Source organism: Sus scrofa, chromosome Y, assembly GCF_054392235.1.
Source record: "Sus scrofa isolate SSC_HxYL_T2T_F1_AM1 chromosome Y, Sscrofa_HxYL_maternal_Yorkshire_Landrace_v2.0, whole genome shotgun sequence".
Taxonomy (NCBI): domain Eukaryota; kingdom Metazoa; phylum Chordata; class Mammalia; order Artiodactyla; family Suidae; genus Sus; species Sus scrofa.
In genome coordinates this window covers 14,587,551-14,609,286 of record NC_139402.1, presented here as the reverse complement: position 1 = coordinate 14,609,286, position 21,736 = coordinate 14,587,551, and the positions used below count along the sequence as shown (strand labels likewise).

The following is a 21,736-nucleotide window of genomic DNA, read 5'->3' as shown; positions in this document are numbered from 1 at the left end:
CCAACTGTGACCTCAAGTTAGCACTTGCCTAGAGGCTCTCCGTGCAGGAAAACTTGAGGCACAGCAGCTGTTGACCTGCAGCACCGGCTGAGCAGAGCTCAGGGAGGTGACCAGGGGTGAGGCACAGGCCTTCAGACCGATTTCAGGTGAGGATCTCTATGGGCCCAAATTCTTGCATCTTCTCTCATCTAGAAATACAGAGATCATTGACCATGGCAACTGCATGGGCCAAAAGGGAGAAAAGGCAGAATGGAGTAGCTGTGGGTCAGACATCCAAGGAAGACTAGGAAATCTTATGGAAGTAATTTTAGGCAATCCCTTGTATTGCCAAGAACTTAGGGTTTATGTGCCCTGTCAGACGTGATGACACCAGCTGTTCTCAAAGCAGCATCAGCTGGCAGCGACAACCTTATATTTTCACGGTCTTCTCTTATAGCAACAGAAAGGAGACAACATGTATTATGACCAATAGTTCCTGTGATTTACGTGTTAATACCACATCACGTGTTAAAACCTACTCAGATGAAACTACACTCCTCCTTCAACAATACTGGTATCAACCCATGTTTAATCTTATTTTTCCTTGCTTCCCATCCTCTATGGTAGCATATACCATGTCCATCCACAAGTACTCCTCACCCCAGGCCAGCAGGAAGCAGAGAGAGAAGAGTAGACATTCATCCCTATCCCATATAATGGAAGGCTTGAATGAGAGGATCCCAGGAGGATGGAGACAGACTGCCATACACCCCAACTATTGCTGCTCACCTGAGAGACTTGCTGTGGACACCCCTCCCAGAATGTGGAAGTGCAAGTTGGGCAGCAAGAAACGAGGACCTGTGGGAAGCAACTGCCTGCACAGACTAACTGCCTACACGGATTAACTGTGCTCTGTCATGGGACTTGAGTCCCTACACCTCCCTTGACCTTCCCTTTCTTCTCCATTTTCCCTGCCGCAAGGTCCCACCGTGGACTCCAACCACAGACTCCCACCACAGATGCTTTATAAGCCTAACACCTCCTTGCAGTCAAGGCTGATGCCATCGTGGACTCTGCCCAGCCCCCTCAGAGACCCTAATAAATCCCTCTTATGTACTATTTGGTCTTGTGCCTTCCTCCCTCAACAACCTAACGGAAAATGTTTGGAATATTGTTTAACACACAGACTACTTGCGTAGGATACACAGAAAACTCGATATAATAAAATCAGTGATACCAGATCACAGTCAGTTTTTAACAATGTGAAAACATTATGGTATAAGTTTTAGAGTGTTCAGTTCAAGGGCATATATGATCTTCAGAAAGTGGTACACCCATCATTCCTCAGTTCTCATTGTATCAATCCGCAATGAAATCTCATAACCTTTGGATGGTACTTCCCCACATTTCCTCTCCTAACACAAGCAACCATCAATCTTTTTTTGTCTCTGTGGCTATAGATATTTTGCCTGGTGCCCAGGGCCCTTCCATGTCTTGGTTAGTGACAAAGGTCATGGTTTGTTTTGTTTTGTTTTGTTTTTGATTGTGTATTTGTTTCTTTTTTCTTTTCTTTTTGTCTTTTTATTTTTTGGACTTTACGTGGGGCATGCAGAAGTTCCCAGGCCAGGGATTGAACCCATAGCACAGCAGAGATCAGAACACTTTTGTAACAAGCTAGCAACCATAGAACACTGGCTATGTTTTTCTGAATATAAATACTGCACAGCTTCTAGTTATACACTCTCAAGAGCTGCATAACTTTTGTTTCAATTTGCCATTGTTTTTTTTTCTTCCATTTACAATGCCTTACATAACAGGCACAAGTGCTTATGTGCACAAGAGAGAACTTGCGTTTACTTCAGGGATGAAATGGATTTATTTATTTATGTGATTTTTTAGTAAAAAGATTCCATTGGAATAGGATCTCATTTGCTGATCTCATTTTTTTTTCTCTCTTTGGGTTACTGTTCAAGTACGGAGCTCATATTTTATATTAACTGGGCTAATTTCATAGAGAAGTAAACCCTGACTGAAGGTGATGCTCAGATTGCTAGGAGATTTCAGTCTTGTGATGTCACAGCTACTCAGGCTGGCAACCATTGTGATGGATTGGATAGTTTATCTGTGTAGGCTTACCAAAGCAGCATTTAAAACTGCAGAGTTCAAAAGCCATGCAGGTGAGAAAAGTAGCTGAAGAAAAATTTATCTGAGATGGCACATGCTCCTTCAGAAATTCAAGGTGTGTCTTCTAAAGATGCACCAACTGGTTCAGAATCCTCCATTACATCTCCATGGTGTGATAACTCAATCACTGGGGACTTGGACTTGAGGTCTCAGATTGAAGAAAAAGCTTTCCAGGCTTTGTCTGAGGGCTCCCTGATGAAAGAGCCATGCCACACATTGTGTGCCTCTGAACCAGATGGAGATAATGATTTTCCTCCTCTGCCCTTTCCCAGAAAACTTTGGGAAATTGTTGAAAGTGATCGATTTAAGTCCATTTGGTGGGATGAAAATGGAACCTCGATCGTGATGAATGAAGAACGCTTCAAGAAAGAAGTTCTGGAGAGAAAGGCTCCCTTCAGAATTTTTGAAACTGAGAGTATGAAAAGCTTAGTTCGACAGCTTAACCTTTATGGATTTACTAAATTGCGAAGGAATTTTCAAAGACCTGCCTCACTAGCCAACATTCTGGCAGAAGATAATGAAGTCTCTGCTTGGAACAAGGTATTATGAAATGTCCAGTTATTATTTACAGAGGGACATCTGCAAATATGTTCATACATATAGGGTCATAGTAGACCTTGAAAGTGGGATGAAGTACTGCTACAGTTTTAAGTTGAAGGCCACTTGGTCATAAAATATTTGGGGTGATAGAGAAATTTCCTAGCCACCTGGAGCCTTCTCGATGAACCTCACCCAATACAAGCCCCTGAACCTCATACTGTTACTGTAAATGCACCAGGCATTTTTATTTAAGGACCATAATTGCCTGTTCCCACTACATAAATTTTTGAAAATGTTAGTAATAGATGAGTATTATTTCCTGACATTAACTCTGTGTGATGAAACAAGTCAGATTTTTATGGATTCTTTGTCCTCGTATCTTTGTTTAAAAGGTCACTAAATACCTTTCTCTTTTGGTTTTAGCTGCAGTTCTACCATAATCCAAATTTTAAACGAGGCTGTCCCCATCTTTGGTGAGGATGAAAAGAAGAGTCAGGATGGAAAATGCTTCTCCAGTATCGGCTTCTCTACTTCAAAGTTGCAGCAAGAAGCGCTCTAGAACAGGGGGTAATGTGGATAACCATAATTCTGATGTGGCTGCAGAAACTCATGGAGAAGATGCATTTTCAACCTCTACAAACCTAAATGTGCCTTTAATAAGATGGCCTTCTATGAGCCAGAGAATTTCTAATACAACTACCGCAACTAGAAGTGGTCTTTCTTCTCCATCATCACCATCAGTCAGGCCACCAGGACAAATTGTCATGGCTCAACATGCTATTTTTAGTCAGTTGACCACGTTTCACATGCACTCACAAAGCAGCTACTCTCCAGCAAGTGGCCACATCGTGAATTCCATTACAACTACCACTTCCATTTCTCAGTACCACCTTATTTCTAACTTCCCAAGTGGTTATTTTGGACTGAGGGTGGAGCCTTCTCCTTTGCCAACCAGATACCAGAATATATCACCAACTGAGGGCCCTCTGTCTAACCCGCAACCAGCAGCCCATCCATGGTTCCCAATGCCAATGGCCACTGACACATCTGTTGCCTCGATTTCAAGGCCAAACCCTCAGTCCTCTTCCGTATCTGAACATCACCCTAATTACCACTGACCTATCAAAGGACTATAGGTTATGCAGGAGAGTGAAGATGAACATTTATGCTGGCAAATGTCACCAAATTCCTGCAATTCTGTTATTTCAGCAATAAACTTGTATGTTCATCTTCATAGCTTCAATTTCTTTACTTTTGACACAGTTAAGAGTAAAAGGATGCTGCATTTCTTTTTCTAAAATGATTTTCCCATCATAGTTGGTTTACTGTGTTCTATCACTTTCATACTGTGCCGCAAAGTGGCCCCGTCACAGACCCACCCACCAAAGACGCACACCCACACACATACATATCCTTTGTTTCACATTATGCTGCATCAAAAGTGACTAGAGATAGTTCCCATTGCTATACAGCATGACCTCATTGCATACCCACTCCACATGCAATAGTTTGCATTTTCAACCCCCGAATCCCAGTCCATCACAATCCTGCACCCTCCCCCTTGGCAACCAAAACCCTGTTGTCCAAATCCATGTGTGTCTTTCCTGTGGAAAGTTTCAGTTGTGCCATATATCACATTCCACACATAAGTGATGTCATATTGTGCTTGCCTTCCTCCTTCTGGCTTACTTCACTTAGTAGGAGAGTCTCCAGTTCCAGCCGTGTTGCTGCAAATGGCATTATTCTGTTCTTTTCTTACGGCTGAGTGGTGTTGCCTTGTGTATATATACAACATCCCTTAATCCATTCTTTCCAACGGTCACTTAGGTTATTTCCATGTCTTTCCTCTTGTGAATAGTGCTGCATTGGACATACATGCGCACATATAGTTTTCATGGAAACTTTTTTTTCCCCAGGTGTATGCCCAAGAGTGGGATTGCTGCGTGACATGCTAGTTCTATATTTAGTTTTCTGAAGTATTTCCATAGCGGTTGTAACAGTTTACATTCCTCCAACAGTGTAAGAGAGTTTTCTTTTCTCCATACCCTCTCTAGCATTTTCTCATGTGTGGACTTGTTAATGTCGGCCATTCTGTCCAGTGTGAAGTGATACCTCATAGTAGTGTAGATTTGCATTTCTCTAATAAACAGTGATGTTGAGAAATTCTTTATGTGCTTGTTGGCCCTCTGTATATTCTCTTTGGAGAAATGTCTATGCAGGTCTCTTTCCCATGTTTCCACTGAGTAATTGGCTGTTTTGTTGTTGAGGTGTATAGGTTGTTTGCAGATTTTAGAGATTGAGCCCTTATTAGTTGCATCATCTGAAATAATTGTCTCCCATTGCAGATTGTCCTTTTGTCATTTTAATTGTTTTCAATGGCAGATTATTTTGCCGTTTTTTAATATTTGAAATGCTTGATAATTAGAGAGGAGCATTTGACATGTCCCCTAGCTGTAACTGTTTCAAAAAGGAAAATGGAACTAAGGAAATAGAGAATAGCTGTCAAGAGATTTCTGAAATAGTCCAAGTTGTATTGAATGGGGGTCTCAATTATGAGGGTGTGGAAAAAGGGGCAAATAAAAGTCAATTTGGAAAGGGAAAATACATAGTATTTACGTAGTGTTTTCTCAGCTGCATTATAGTCTATCTGTTACTTCAAAAGGAAATTGGATATTAGTTGACAAGATTGTCTTCATTGCAAAGAAAAAATAAATCAATAAATTCCATTGAGTTCCCATGATGGCAAAGAGGTTAACACACCTAACTAGTGTCCATGAGGAAGCAGTTTCACCCTCTGCCCTCTCTCTGTGGTTTAAAGCCCCAGAGTTGCCCTGAGCTGTGATGTAAGTTAAAGATGTGGCTCAGTCCCAGCATTGCTACGGCAATGTAAGGCAGCAGACAGAGCTCTGCTTTGACCCTGACTGGGATTGCCCATATGCCACAGGGGTGGCCCTCAAAACACACAAAAAAAGGTATACAATTACTTAAAAAGTACATTTCACACTCCAAACGATAAGATATTTTATCTTATCCATGAACCATGACCATAATTTACACCATAAGAGCAACAACAATGTCCACATGACATCATCAGAGATGGTATCACTGTCACCACAGGGTGGTAGTTCATCAGTGAAACATCTACAAAAAAAAAAAAGTAGTAGAAAAAAAATGTGGGTGTCATTTTCTCTAAAATCCTCAAACTGTTCTAGGTTATTTTTGCCTTTATCTCCACCCCTTTATATGTCCCGATTCACACGTAGAGGTTGCTTTCTTCTTTTACACAAAGACAGGCTTAAATACAAATGCTGGCCTTTAACACCAAACCTCAGCCAGGTGAACAGGTCCCTTAAAGATATAGAATCTATTTGCTTAGCAGCTTCTTATGTTTCTCTTTTACTGTCATTCTGGAGAACATTCAGAAGAATTATTTTCAATCATACCAAGAGTCACCTCAGAGCCATCCTTGGAGTAGAAAGGACCCCACTTTGTCTTAAAAAGCAAGGTGCCATTGTTGCAGAGGGGAAAAGGAGGAGGGGCAGATGCCAAAGGAATCTCCCTGCTCACACGTGCACAGGCTTTCAGAGGGCAGGGTGCACCTGGTGCAGGCCACAGGTGGCAAGAAGCCACTTGCTTGTGCTACAGCAGCCTGGACACTTCTTGTGCTGGCTATAGGTGTCCAGATCCTTCTGGTGGGGGCTATGGGCATCAAGTGGGTAAGTGAGATGTGGTGCCTCCTGAGTGATCTACAGGCAGTGGGGACAACCCAAAGCAGTCATCTCAGAAACCACAGGGAGTCAAGGCCTGCCACCGGTAGGGGTGTGTGATCAGGTCCAATCTCTGACCACAGTCACCTCAGAGGTCAGAAATCAGAGCGGGCACTACAACTGAGCACCACTCAGTATTGCTGTCAACACCCTGGCCATATAACCGCCCTGCAACTGTCAGTGCCAAATGCTCTGACAGTTGCACGGAAGAAGCACCCAGAAGGTTGAACACTGTCCTTTGCCAAGACCCTGTAACTAGGAGCAGTGGTGTACCACCTCCTGTGTGGGCTAAGAGGGACAGGCTGCTTCTTATAAGGGTCCTCAGTTGGGGGGGCAAACCACCAGAGGTGTGCATGGCCTGCTACCACTAGGGGTCCAGGAACAGGCACCCCTTGTGGCCCTAATCACCACAGAGGGCACCTCAGAAGAGGTCATTGTGACCAAACATTACCTGTTTCTGCTCCAATTTCTCTGGGAACTCACAAACCATGCCACTGCCACTGCCACTGCCACTGCCACTACCAAATGCTCTGGGCACCTCATGATTCTGCAAAAAGCTCATTATCACTTCCAAGGCTTTGAAACAAGGAGTAGCCTGTGCCACTTCCCTGCATGTACTTGCTGCTGCTAAGACCCCAGCAAGAAGGCACCAGCAGCCCTACCCACTACCTCCCTCTCCCTGGAAATACACTCCGCACCCTCGGGATAATGGCCTGCTCACTCCCAAGATTGAGCCAGCAAGAATGCAATCCTCCATGCCCCAAATAAATGGTAACACCCCACAAAATACAAAGGGTTGCTCTTGCCTAGAAGTAACCCTCCAAGACTAGAGTTTGACTTCCCCAAACTCACAGAAAAAGAAAATCATGGACACGGTGAAGAAGCCCAGGAACAATTCCCACGTAAGGTACAGGAGATTTCATGTGAAGCAGAAACAATGCAACAGACCTCCGTAGGCCAAAAAACCTGAGTTCAAAAGGGGTAGAGTGAATATATACTGAAGGAATGAAGGCTGAATATCAGGGATTTACGAGCACATTACAAACAGTCATGTCGATTACTTTCGAGAGGAATGAGGAAATTTAGGGGAAAATAGGGAAAAATTAGAAAAGTCTTTTGCAGATAGCCAAACTGGGCTAAAGGCACTAAAGGGCAGAGTGAAGAGTGCAGAGGAATGAATTAGTGACATGGAAGATAGCATAATGGAAATCACCCAATCAGGACAGCAGGCAGAAAACTACATGAAAACACATGAAAGCAACATAAGAGATCTATGGGGTAGCATAACAGGGGTCCATCTATGCATTACAGCACTTCAAGAAGCAGAAGAAAAAGAAAAGTGGATTGGAAATATATTGGAAGAAATTATATCTCAAAATTTTCCCAAACTAAAGGAAACAGGTATCAAAATACAGTAATCACAGAAGGCACAAAACAGGCTGAACACAAATATGCCCACACCTAGACCTACTATAATGAAAATGGCAAAGATAAAGAGAGGATGCTAAAGGCAGCAAGAGAAATACATCACATTAACTACAAGAGAACCCGCAAATCACCTAATTCCACTACAGAAACACTACAGGCCTGAAGAAATTGGTAAGCTATATACAAAGTTCCAAAAGGAAAAACTCTGAAGCCTAGAATACTCTTCCCAGCAAGACTATCATTATTTATTTATTCATTTATGTATGTTTTATTTATTTATTGAGTATCATTTGAACTGGAAAGGGAAACAGAGAATTTCTCCAACAAACAAAAGCTAAACGAGTACACCAATACTAAACCCATTCTAAAAAAATACAGAAATGGCTAAAAGAAGTAGAAGAAGAAGGAGAAGAAGAAGAAGAAGGAGAAAAAAGAAGACAGAACATATACAGATTGGAAAGCAGTCACTTAAATAAGCCAGCATACATCACCAACACATACAAACAAACAAAAATCTACTCAAAAAGTGATGAGAAACACAAGGAACACCAAAAGGACAAACTCGAAGATCTCAAAGAAGAAATTCAAAAGCATAGAGTGTAGGTAAGGAAGTATGAAAATATAGACACCTATTTTTAAATATCGTGTTGCAGCCTATATGACTACCAGGCTAAAGCAAGCAGATGTAGAAAGTGGTTAACCTACTTGAAAACCAGGGAAACCACAAATCAAACCAAACATTACATTCATGAAAACTAAAAAGAAATGTATCCAAGCATAAAATAAATGGAAATCATCAAAAAAAAAAGAGAAAAAAAAAAAACAAGGTAATACAACGAATCAACTGAAAAGCAAGGTTTAACATGGGAATAAATACATGTTTCTCAATAATTACCTTAAGGGTAAATGGACTGAATACTCTGATCAATAGACACAGAGCAGCAGATTGGATCAAAAAGCAAAAACATACAACCTGCTGTCTGCAAGAGACACCCTTTAGAGCAAAGAACACGTATAGACTGAATGTGAGAGAATGGGACATGATATTTCAATGGTCAAGACAGGAAAGCAGGAATTGTGATACACATAGTAGAAAAAATAGATATTGAATCAAACAAAGGCCATAGAGAAAGATAAAGAAGGACACAATTTTAGAGATCCCAGATGGTGAAAGAGTAGGGGGATTTGTTCACCTCTCCCACAGATGCAACAAAAAATACACATCTACATGTAAAATGACTCACACAGAACAGCAACTGAACGCTGGCAGAAGAACTGAAACCTCCAAAAATGGGAAGAATCTCTTGACACAACTGCATAAAGCAACAGAAAAGAGGAGAGAGAGAGAAGGGGCATCAGGACTGGACTCCTGAGAGGGAATGGTGAAAGAGAAAGGGAACCCACACCCTGGAAACTCACCGAACCTGCGGAAAGATCAGCTGAGTCCAAGGGATCTCCACGAAAAGTGCATCAGCAGGTTAGAGGACTGAGAGGCAGTGTGAGAGCCACACAGATCATCAGAACCGCTGGCACAGGTCCCAAAGACTGAGACGCTTTGGTGGGGACTGGGTGCCAAGCCCTAGGCTTTGGAGGTGAGTTCCTGGGAGCAGGCTGGGATTGGTGGTGTGGAGACAGCATAAGAGATGAGGAAGTGGTGCCCCAGGGGTGAAGGGTTGCAAAGTGCTAAAGGCTGGGGACTGGAAAGTCACAAGAGAGGGAACCCAGGAGAAAGTCTGGGCCTGCAGGAGAGACATTGCACCATTGTTGGGGAGGGGAGAGCAGGATGTGTGGGCCACCAGAGAATACGCCTTGCTCCACAGCATTTTCACTTGCACAACAGCTAGTAGAGCACAGAGGGCATTCCCAGCACATCCCCCTCTTCCACCACAGGCATGCCCGGGGAGAAGCCACATTCCTTCTGCAGTGGACTGGGCCCACTACCCATGGGAAGGCAACCACCTCCTTGGTGGTCCACCCACAGGAAGTGTCCCAATGCCCTGGTGCACCCCAGCAACCTCCTCCCCAAGTCAGGAAGTTCACCACCACAGCAGCAGGAACAGGCCAGCCCTGCCCACCCTTGGGAAGGGCTCTGCTGACACAGCGTGAGAGAGCCAGCACCGCCACCCTCAGGAAGCCGCCTACTGCTGTTGACCACTAGGGCAAGACCCTCCCGGCCATGGGGAGTGAACGTCATCCAAGGCATGCATCGGCCAGCCCTCCCCCCCCTTGGGAAGCCCTCCACTGCTGGAGAGAACCACAGGCAGCTGCCCCTGGCTGCAGGAAGGGCACCAACAATGGTACGTACACCAACCAGACCCACCAGCCTAGGAGTAGTGCACTTCCACCATGACAGGCACTGGCCAGCCCTGCATGCCCTCAGGAAGCCCTCCAATCTTGTGGCACAACCCATCAAGCCCTACCTGGCTTCAAGAAGTGTACTGCCAAGGCAGAACACTCTGGCCAGCCCCACCCAGCCTACGGAAGCTCCCCACCAGAGCAGCACAACCCAGCCACACTGACTGCCCACAGGAAGCACCTAGCCACGGTGGTGGGACCCGGCCAGCCTTGCATGCCCTCAGGAAGAGCCCAACCACCACCATGTGCCCTGACTGTGCCAAACTACACTTTGGCTTCCCCAAGTTCACAGTAAAGGGAAAACACAAGCAAGATGAAGAAGCTCAGCAAACATTCCCAGTTTATGCAACAGGAGAATTCACCTAAAACCTTCAACACTCAAACAGTCTGACAGATTTTGAGTTCAAAATGCAGAGTGAAAGTACTAAAGAGATTCAGAGAAGATAAGCACTGTAACACAGACTCCCTCAGAAAAGAAATAGAAAACATAAGGAGGAGCCACGAAAATCTAGAAAGTTCATTTGCAGACCAACAATATGAGCTAAGGGCAGTAAGGGCTGGAAGGAATAATGCAGGGGAACTTATCAGTGATGTGGAAGATAGAAGAAAGCAAATCACCCAAATAGGACAGCAGACAGAACACCAAATGAAAAAACCCTGAAAGCAATATAAGAGACCTATGGGATAACATAAAGTGGGCCAATCTGTGCATAGTAGGAATTCCAGAAGGAGAAGTAAAAGAAAAGATTATTGAAAACGTATTGGAAGAACTTATGTCTGGAATTATGCCCAGCCATGCGAAGTGCCCCACTGCCCTGACATGCCCTGGGAAACTCCTCACCACATTGGGAAATGCACCACGACCACAGTGGAAACTGGGCAGCCCTGCCTACCCTTGGGAAGTGCCCTGCTGCCATGGGGCAACTCGGCCAGCCCTGTCCACCCTTGGGAAGTGCTCCACTGCTACAGGTTGCCCCAGAAAGCCCCAGCTAGCCATGGGAAATGCACCTCCACCTCCATGGGCACCTGCCAGCCCCACCCACACTTGGGAAGCTCTCTCCACTGCAGAGCGAGCTGGCCAGCACTGCCCACACTCAAGAAGCATCCCACTGCCATGGAGCACCAGGGCAAGCCCCGCCCATGTGCAGGGAGGGCAACTCCAATGTGGCAAGCCCTGGCCAGCTCCACTAGCCTTTGGGAAGAACCCTCCTTCCATGGCGCAACCAGGCCAGGACTGCCCCCCTTTGGGAAGTGCTCTGCTGAATGGCATGCCCCAGCAATCCCCAGGCACATGTGGGAAGTTCACCTCCACCATGGTGCACACCTGCCAGGCCCATCCACCTTCGGGCAGGGCCCTCTGCCATGGAGTGAACTGCCTGGTCCTGCCCACCCTCAGGAAGCAACTTTCTGCCACAGAGCAAGGAGGCCAGCCCCACCCACCCTTGGCAACTGATAAGCTGAGCACACCAAAAAGCACCGCATGCCCGCAGGATGCACTCTGCTGCCGCTGAGCACCTGGGAAAGCCCTGCCCAACTGCAGGGCTGTGCCTCAACCACATCCCATATCATCCAGCCCCAACTTCCCTCAGGATGGTGCACAATGCCCAAACATGCCTGGCAATGGGAAGAACCTAGGCTCAGCAGTGTGACCCAGCACACCATGCATGCCCTGCTGAAGTGCTCCACCAACGCGGTGCAGCCTCAACTGTGCCAAACTACATTTTGGCTTCCCCAAATTCACAGAAAATGGAAAACACAAGCAAGATGAGGAAGCTCAGAAAACATTCCCAGTTTACACAATGGGAGAATTCACCTAAAATCTTCAACACTGAAGCTGTCTGTCAGACTTAGAGTTCAAAAGAGAGACAGTGAAAAGACTGAAGGAATGAAGACAAGATATGAACAGGAATGCAGACACCCTCAGAATGCTATGAGAAAACATAAGGAGGAGCCAAGCAAATCCAAAAAATTCATTTGCAGAGATACAAATGGAGCTAAGGACAGTGAGGACCAGAATGAATAACGCTGAGGAATGAATTAGGGATGTGGAAGATAGAACAATGGCAATCAGCCAAACAGGAGAGCAGAAGGAAAACCAAATGGAAAAAGATGAAAGCCATATGAGACTTACGGTATAATAGAAAATGGGCCAATCTTTGCGTAGTAGGAATTCCAGAAGGAGAAGAACAACAAGAGGGGGTTGAAAATATAGTTCAAAAAATTACCCCTGGAAGCTTTCCAAATCTAAAGGATTCTGACTTCAAGATACAAGAAGCACAGAAGGCCCCAACTACTTGAACCCAAATAGAACCACACCAAGACATATAATAACAATGGCAAAAATTAAAGATAAAGAGAGGATTCTAAAGGCAGAGAGAGAAAAGCAAAATGTCAATTAAAAGCGAACCCCCATAAGGCTATCAGCTGATTTCTTCACAGAAACTCTACAGGCCAGGAGGGAATGGCAAGAGATATTTAAAGGACTGAAAGGAAAAAAAAAATTATGCAACGTGGAATACTCTATCCAGCAAGAATACCATTTAAAATAGAAGGGGAAATAAAGTGTTTCTCCAACAAACAAAAGCTGAAAGACTACAGCAATACAAAAATCAGTTCTGTAAATTAAAAAAAAAAAAATAAAGGGGGAAATGATGAGGAACGAAACTGCAATTAGAGAGCACTCAACCTATCAGGCTAAGGCACACAGTGATACTCAGGCATAAAATAAATGGAGACCAGCCATCCAAAAAAAAAAAAAAGGAGAAAGAAAGAATGAAGAATAATAGAATCATCTGGACTAAGAGTTTTAAAGTGGCAATAAATAAACATCTATCGATCATCAGATAAAATGCCAATGGACAGAGCACTCCAATGAAAGGACACAGAGTGGCTGATGGGATAAAAGAGCAAAACCCCTCAATATGCCACAAGCAGGAGACTCACATTAGGACAGAGGACACATATAGATTGAAAGTGAGGGGAGCGGAAAACATATTTGATGCCAGTGGACCAGAGAGGAAAGCAGGAGTTGCAATACTCACATCAGATAAAAGAGACATTTAAACAAAGGCTGTAAAGAAAGACAAAGGAGGACACTATTTCATAGTTAAAGGCTCTGTTCGAGAAGAGGAGTATAAACAGCAACATATATGCCCCAAATATAGAAGCACCCAGATAGCTGAAGGAAACATTAACAGATATAAAAGGAAAAACTGATGGGACTACAATCTCAGTAGGAGACTTTAACACCCCACTCACATCAATGGACCAAGCTTCTAGACAGAAAATCCATAAGGCAACAGAGATCCTAAAGGACACAATGGAAAACATAGACTTAATCGAAATTTTCAGGACATTACACCCCAAAAAAATCAGAATACACGTTCTCCTAAGTGTGTAAGTAATAATCTCAAAAATTGATCACATATTGGGGCACGAAGCTAAGCTCAACAAATAGAAGAGTATAGAAATTATTGCAAGTATCTTCACTGACCACAATGCATGAAACTAGAAACCAACCACAGGGAAGGAAATGAGAAAAAAAACCTACTACATGGTGAAAAAACAACATGCTCTGAAAAAACCAATGGGCCAATGAGGAAATCAAGAAGAAAAGTAAAAGTTACCTGGAGACAAATGAAAATGAAGACACAACCACTCAAATTCTATTGGATGCCACCAAAGCAGTGCTCAGAAGAAAGTTCATCGTTACACAGGACTTCCTTTTACAAAAAGGAAAAGTCTCAAACCGACAACTTAACCCACCACCTAAGTGAATCAGAAAAAGAAGAATCAACAAAAAATCAAGTCAGCAGAAGGAAGGAAATCATAAAGATGAAAGAGTAATCAATAAATCAAAGAAACAATACACAAAATCAACCAATCCAAGAGATGGTTCTTTAAAAGGTAAACAACATTGACACACCTCTGGCTAGGCTCACCAGGAAACAGGGAGAGGAACAACCCAAATAAACAAAATAAGAAATGAATAAGGAGAAATCACAATGGATACTACAGAAAAACAAAAATCCATATGAGAAAGTTAGCAACAACTATATGCCAACAAATCTGACAATGTAGAAGAAGTGGACAATGTTCTGGAGTCTTTCAGCCTGAAAAATCAGAATCAAGAAGAAATAGATCAACTGAATATACGGATCCCTAGTAATAAAGTTAACTGTATCAAAAAAAAAAAAAAAAACTCCCTACAAATAAAAGTACAGGACCACACGGCTTCACAGGCAAAATCTAACAAACATACACACGGGAAATGATGCCCACCCTCCTTAAGTTTTTATCAAAATGCGGAGTAAGAAGGAACCATCCCAAAGATATTCGAGGATGCCAGCATTCCCCTAATTCCAAAACCAGACAAACATACCACCAAAGTAGAAAATTATAGGCCAATATCATTGATGAATACAGATGCAAAAACTCTCAACAAAATTTCAGCCAACCCAAACCAACTACACATCAAAAAGTTCATACACCACGACCAGGTAGGTGTCATCCCAGGTTCACAAAGATGGTTCAACATGCGTACATCAATCAACATCATACACCACAGTAAAAATAGAAACATCAAAAACATATGATGGTCTCAAAAGATGCAGAAGAAGCGTGTGACAGAGTCTAAAATCCATACACAAAATAAAACTCTCACCAAGCTGGATAGAGGGAACATTCCTGAACACATTCAAAGTCATATATAACACACCCTCAGCAAATATTGTACTCAATGGAGAAAAGCTGAAATCCTTCCCACTAAAATTTGGAACAAGACAGAGATGCCCATTCTTGCCACAGCTCTTCAATATATTATTGAAAGTCCTAGCCACAGCAATCAGACAAACAAAAGTAATTAAGGGCCTACAAATAAGAAGAGAAGAGGTGTAAAACGGTCATGCTATGCAGATGACATGATACTACATTTTGAAAATTCCAAATATTTCAACCTCAAAACTGTTTGAACGGATCCACAAAGTCAGAAAAGTAGGAGGATATAAGACTCACCTTCAGAAATCAGTTGCATTTCTGTATACTAATGAGGAAATTTAGGAAAGGCATAAAAATACTACACCTTTAAAAATGGCATGGTAAAAATCAAATACCTTGGAATAAACCTGACCTAGGAGGTAAAGGACTTATAGATTGACAACTATAAAACATTAATGAAGGAAATTAAAGAAGATGTAGAGAAATGGAAAGATATTCCACGCTCCTGAATGGGAAAAATTAATGCTGTAAAAATGGCCATTCTACCCAAAGCAATCTACAGATTCAATGCAATCCAAATCAAATTACCCACGACATTTTTCACAGAAAGAAAGCAAACAATCCAAAAATGTACATGGAACAAAATAGACCCAGCTTTCCCAAAGCAATCTTGAGAGTAAAAGAAAAAAAAAAAAAAAAAAAAAACAACAAATAAGCAGGAGGCAAAACGGTGAAATGTTCCGAGACCTTAAGCCATCTTACAAAGATGCAGTCATCAAGAAAGTGTGGTAATGGTAACAAAACAGCGAGACAGAACAATGGAACAGAACGGAGAACACAGAAAGAAACCCAGACACCTTTGGACAAATAAGCATTGACCAGAAAAGTATCATATACAATGACCAAGGGGATTTTGTCTCAGGTTTGCAAGGAGGGTTGAAAATACTCACAGCAGAAAACATCACACAGTACACGAACATATGAAAACTAAAACCCCACATGATCCTCTCAATAGATGCAGCAACAGCATTCCATAAAGTCCAACATCCACTCACGATCAAACCTCTTACCAAAGTGGGGATCTGAGAAATATATCTTAACACAACAAAAGCCATTTAGGACAAACCCACAGCAAACTTAATACTCAAAGGAAAAGAGCTGAAAGCCTTTCCACTAAACTCTGATACAAGACAAGAAGGCCCATTCTGGCCACTTTTATGCATCATAATATTGGAAATACTAGGCACAGCAATTAGACAAACAAAAAAACTCAAAGGCATCCAAATTGGAACAGAAGAGGTAAAACATTCCCTACGTGCACATGACATGACACAATGTATAGAAAATCCTAAGGAGGCCACACCAAAACTACGCAAACTGACCCACAAATTTGGCAAAGTAGCAGGATACAAAATTGACACTCAGATTTTGGTTGCACTTGATTGCACTCAAAATAAGTAAGAAAATTAAAAAAATAAAAAATAGAATATTTTGAAAATTGCACCCCCAAAATTTAAAGACCTAGAAATAAGCTTGACCAAGGAGCTGAAAGATTATAAGCTGAACCATAAAACTTAAAGAAATTAAAGAGGATTCAAATAAAGGGACAGATATCCCATGATCCATGTTTGGAAGAATTAATATTATTAAAAAAGCAATAGTATGCCATAAAATCTACAGATTCAATGACGTCATTATCAGAAGACCTCCGTTATTTTAACAGGACGAGGACAAACAATCCAAAAATGTATATGGAACCATAAAAGACCCAGATAAGCAATGGAACACTAAGGGGGAAAATAAAGTACGAGGAATAACTCTCCCAGACATCAGGCAATTTTTCTGAGCCACAGTAAACAAGACACTGTGGTAGTGCCACCAAAACAGACATATAGACCAACAGGACAACGTGGAGAACCCAGGAATAAACTCACAACCCTGCATTCAATTAATCTTTGGCAAAGGAGGCAAGAATATAAAATGGGAATAAGACAGTCTTTTCAGAAAGGGATGCTGATAAAACAGGACAGCTGCTGGTAATTCAGTGAAACTGAAATACACCCTCACACCATGTACAAAAGTAAACTCAAAATCACTTAAAAATGTAAACATAAGATAGGACACCTCAAATGACTAGAAGAGAAGAGAGGCAAAACATACTCTGACATCAACAATAAAAATGATTTTTCTCAACATCAGTCTCCAAAGGCAACAGAAATAAAAGCAAAAGTAAACAAAGGACTCAATCAAATTGACAGGTTTTTGCACAGCAAAAGGAACAATGAAAAAAGACAACCATTGGAATGAGAGAAAATATATTTTCAAATGATGCCACTGAAGGGGCTTAATCTCTGAAATAAATGGCTTATAAAACACAACAGCAAAAACCTACCAGCCAGTTGAAGAATGGGAAAAAGACCCGAAAAGATATTTATCCAAAGGATACCTGCAAATGGCTGACAGGCACACGAAAAAATGCTCGACCTCACAATTTTTAGAGAAATGCAACTCAAAATTATTGTGAAGTACCACCTCACACCTGTCAGAATGGCCATCATTAGCAAGTCAATAAATAAAAAGTTCTGGAGAGGGTGTGGAGAAAAGTGAGCCCAGCTGCACTGTTAGCTGGAACATAAATTGGGACAACCACTACAACCACTATGCTGATCAGTATGGCTGTACATTAGAAAACTAAGTATAGAATTACCCTATGCCCCAACTATACCATCTTGGGCGTATATCCAGATAACTCTTTCCTTGAAAGATATACATGGACTGGAAAGTTCATTTCAGCACTATTCACAATATGCAAGACATAGAAACAACCTAAATTCCATTGACAGAAGGGTACATTAAAAAGATATGGTACATATTCACAGTGGAAAACTAGAGTTCATGAGAACAAAATAATGCCATTTGCAACAACATGGATGGAGCTAGAGATGCATATACTAAGTGAAGTACATCAGAAAGGAAGAGACAAATGCCATAAGATAGCACAGATCTGGAAATGAATAAATGGCACCAATGAAACATTCTAGAGGAAAGAAATGCATGCACTCGGAGAATAAGACAGTCAAGGGAGATGGGTGAGGAGTGGGACAGACTTGAAGTCTGGGGTTAAGCAGTGCAAACTTTTGCATTTGGAGTGGATAAGCAATGAGATCCTGCTGTTTAGCACAGGGAACTCTATCTAGTCAGGCCTGATAGAACATGATGGAGGTAATGTGAGAATAATAGTTTGGGGGTGTGTGACTTTGTGTTATTGTGTGTATGTTTGTGCATGTGCGCGTGTGTGTGTGTGTGTGTGTGTGTGAGAGAGAGAGAGAGAGAGAACAAGAAATGAAGAGGGACAGACTGGGTCCCTTTGCTCTACAGGAGAAAACTGGCAGAACACTGGAAACCAATGATAATGGGAATAATAACAATCATGAAAAATTAAAGTAAAGCAAAATCTCTGCAAACAAGTCTCAGGTCTCACAGCAGTGGTTTCAATCTAGAGGCGTTGTGTTAACCAAAGCACATGGGCCCTGGCCATAGATGGAATACAGCAGTTAGTGCATTACTGTCTCCAACCAGAGAGAGGCAACACTGTGGCTTGCTTAGGGTGGCTGCTCCTCCCATATATAATTTGGAACCCTGAGAGTTCCAAATTATGCCCTGAGAGCCAAGCCCTACATAGGGCTCCAAAGGGAAGGCAAAGTGACCCCCCTTCAATGGAATAGGGACTTTCAGTGGGATGTTCAGGCTTTAAAGGCAAAGGTGAAGAGAGTGACAGCATGGGGACTTCCCAATGTGGATAAATCCTTAATTCTCTGCAATCACAGAGGTCAGGGAAGGCATTAGGAGTCCTGAGCCAAAGATGGGACCATATTTGGGACCAGGGGCTAACCTTTCACCATAACTCAACTCAGGGACCCTGTCATGTCCTGCTGCCTGAGGGATGCTTGCAAGCTCCCCCTGGATAACACAGAGATGCTGTCACCCCTCATCAGCCACTGGCTCTGCTAGAGTCAAAGGACATCACTGGATCCTTTGGAGAAAGGTTAACAAGGTATGAGGGCCTATTGAAAGACACTCCACACTTTACCCTACTGATGGGCGAAGCCCTGCACACAGCAACCCTGCTTCCAGCAGGCAAAAGTGGGGACTTATCCCGTCAGTGTATAGAGACCATAAGACACACCTACTCCACAGGTCCAAACTTCAAGAACAAAGTTAAGAATAAGGGGTGTACAATGACCTGGGGGGGATGAGGCAGGCTAGGACTTGGGATCCTTTGTTGTGCTGCTTGCCTCTTGAACAATGTCTCCTTGAACAATGAAAGAAAAAAAACAATAAAGGATTACAGATAACTGCATGCATGGGCAGTTGGGAAAAAGATGAATGAGAAGATTCATAAAGGCAAATAAAATAAAATGAAATAAAAATTAAAATAACATAAAACTTAATAAAATAAAAAATAAAAGAAAAGAAAAAAAATAAAAGAAATCAACCCTCCATCAAAATCGGGGTGTCAGGTGCAAAACCAGTTTATGTGGCATACATAGTGGACAATACCACTGAGGAAGTGCACAGAAAATCTAAACCACCCCACTGACCCAAACCTTACACAACACTTACCCCTATCCCGCCAGAGAAGAAACAAGCTTGCCTCTGATCAAGGAGCAAGAAAAGGAACTTGTCACATTATTAGTCTCCTTTTTCTCCTCAAGGGCTCATAAAGCCTTCCCTGAATTTCTGGTGCCTCACTTCTCATCAACTTCTATTTACCAGGGAGCCAAGAACCCTGGTCGGTGTGAAATACATGTTTAGTGGGCTATACGAGTGGCTCTCCTAGTCTCCATCATGGTTAAACTGAATCACATACAAGCCAGAATGATTTCCCCAGATGTTCTTATGTGAAAATTTCTTCTGTCCAATATAATCTGCATTTGTGTGTAGCCAATCCAGAAACCAATCTATACTCTTTGGAAACAAGGAATGCAAACCAAAAACTTTACAGTAATTAGATCAGGCAGAAATACCACGAACCCTGAATTTATGGTATTTCCCTATTGTGGAAACCTGCCTTCAACACCTCTATGAAAGAGTCTTGGGAGCCCAACTACAACGTCTACTTCAAAAAAAAAAAAAAAAAAGAATTCTGAAACACCACAATATCTGGATAATCCCCTCAGGAAGCCTGAACACAAACATCATAGCATCCAGTAAGTAAAGCAGTCTTGGAAGGAACCTGCCAGGAAGCGAGACATCACCACTGACCACTTACCTCAGGATGCAGTTCAGTAATCCTAAGACCTTTGTGGTAGCTGGCTTGGAAACAACCACCTCCTCAGCAACTAGGCAGAGAGACAGCCACACTCAACGCAGCAACCATGCATAAAGCCAAACTGCAAATTCTTCACAAGATTACAGTGTAACAATTACTTCTGCCATATTCTTTCAGGAAATCCCAACACAATCTCTTTATAACCACTGGACCAGCAAGATTAATCACCACCTGTGCAGCCACCAGGGTAAGCACCAAAACCAAAACCTCTGTAGTCATCACATGATGAAGGCTGACCATATTTTGGTAGTAATTGGACTGGGAGGTTGGACCTCAGTCTCTATAGTAACCAGCCAGCGGGCCTGATCACAACTTCCACTAGCCTGATCAGGAAGTCAAACCAGAACTTCTACTATAACCATTCAGCCAGCCAAGCCGTAGTCTCTGCAGAAGCCAGAGAAGACATCTGAGCATAATTTCCACAGCCACCAGCCATGTAAACTAACCACAAACTCTGTCCCAGCCACGTAGATATTCACCAAGCGACCTCTGCAGAATTTGGAAGGAAAAGTTCACTGTACTCATTTCACCTAACAAGACAGGTTATCTCACCATATCTGCAAACACCAGCCTAATAAACAAAAGCACAACTTTTGCAGTACACCACAGCTCACAGCAATGCCAGAGGCTTAACCCACTGAGCGAGGCCAAGGATCAAACCCCACCCTCGTTTCCAAGTCAGATTCATTTCTGCTGAGCCACAAGGAGAACATCCTCAAGTTTGCTTTCTACAGAGTTCTGCAGTCCAGTGGTCTCCAACATATACCCTGCTCTTAGATGGGAAGAATCAATACAGTCAAAATGAGACTACTACCTATAGTAAGCTTCAGTGTAATCCCTATCTAACTGCAAGTTACATTCTTCACAGATCTAGGAAAAAATTACAAAATTTGCGTAGAAACACACAAGATCTCAAATAGCCAATGTAGCATAGAAAAAAAAAATGGAGCTAGCAGAATCAGGCTGCCTGATTTCAGAGTATACTGCTGAGACACAATAATCAAACCAGTATGGCACAATCGCAGAAACAGAAATATAGATCAATGGACTAGGTTCGAAAACCCAGAAAGAAACCCAAGAAGCTACTATCCACAAAGGAGTCAAAACATAGATTGGAGGAAAGGCAATGTCTTCAATAAATGGTGCTAGGAAATCTGGGCAACAATTTAAGAGAATAAGATTACAACATCTTCAAAAACCACACATAAAAGTAAACACAGGATGGATTAGAGACCTAAATATAAGGCCAGATACCATAAAACTGCTAGAGGAAAGCATAGGCAAAATGGTCTTTGACATCAATCATGGCAACGTCTTGTTTTACCCACCACCTAAAATCATGACAATAAAGGCAAAAATAAAATGGGTGTGTTGTGTGGCTTGCCTCTTTGCACTACAGTAGAAACTGAAGAAATATTGTAAAAAACCTACATTT

The 21,736-nt window shown here is 42.5% G+C and overlaps 1 protein-coding gene across 1 annotated transcript in view; it reads left to right on the top strand.

Moving 5' to 3' along the window:
- LOC146394387 (heat shock transcription factor, Y-linked-like) overlaps positions 1-3,821 on the top strand; it is a 60,491-nt gene extending 56,670 nt beyond the window's left edge. Inside the window, exons 4-5 of the mRNA XM_085009140.1 lie at positions 2,210-2,703; positions 3,495-3,821. Coding sequence (XP_084865266.1) covers positions 2,210-2,703; positions 3,495-3,821 — 821 coding nt within the window. The remainder of the gene's footprint in view (positions 1-2,209; positions 2,704-3,494) is intronic.
- Positions 3,822-21,736: the final 17,915 nt, after the last annotated feature.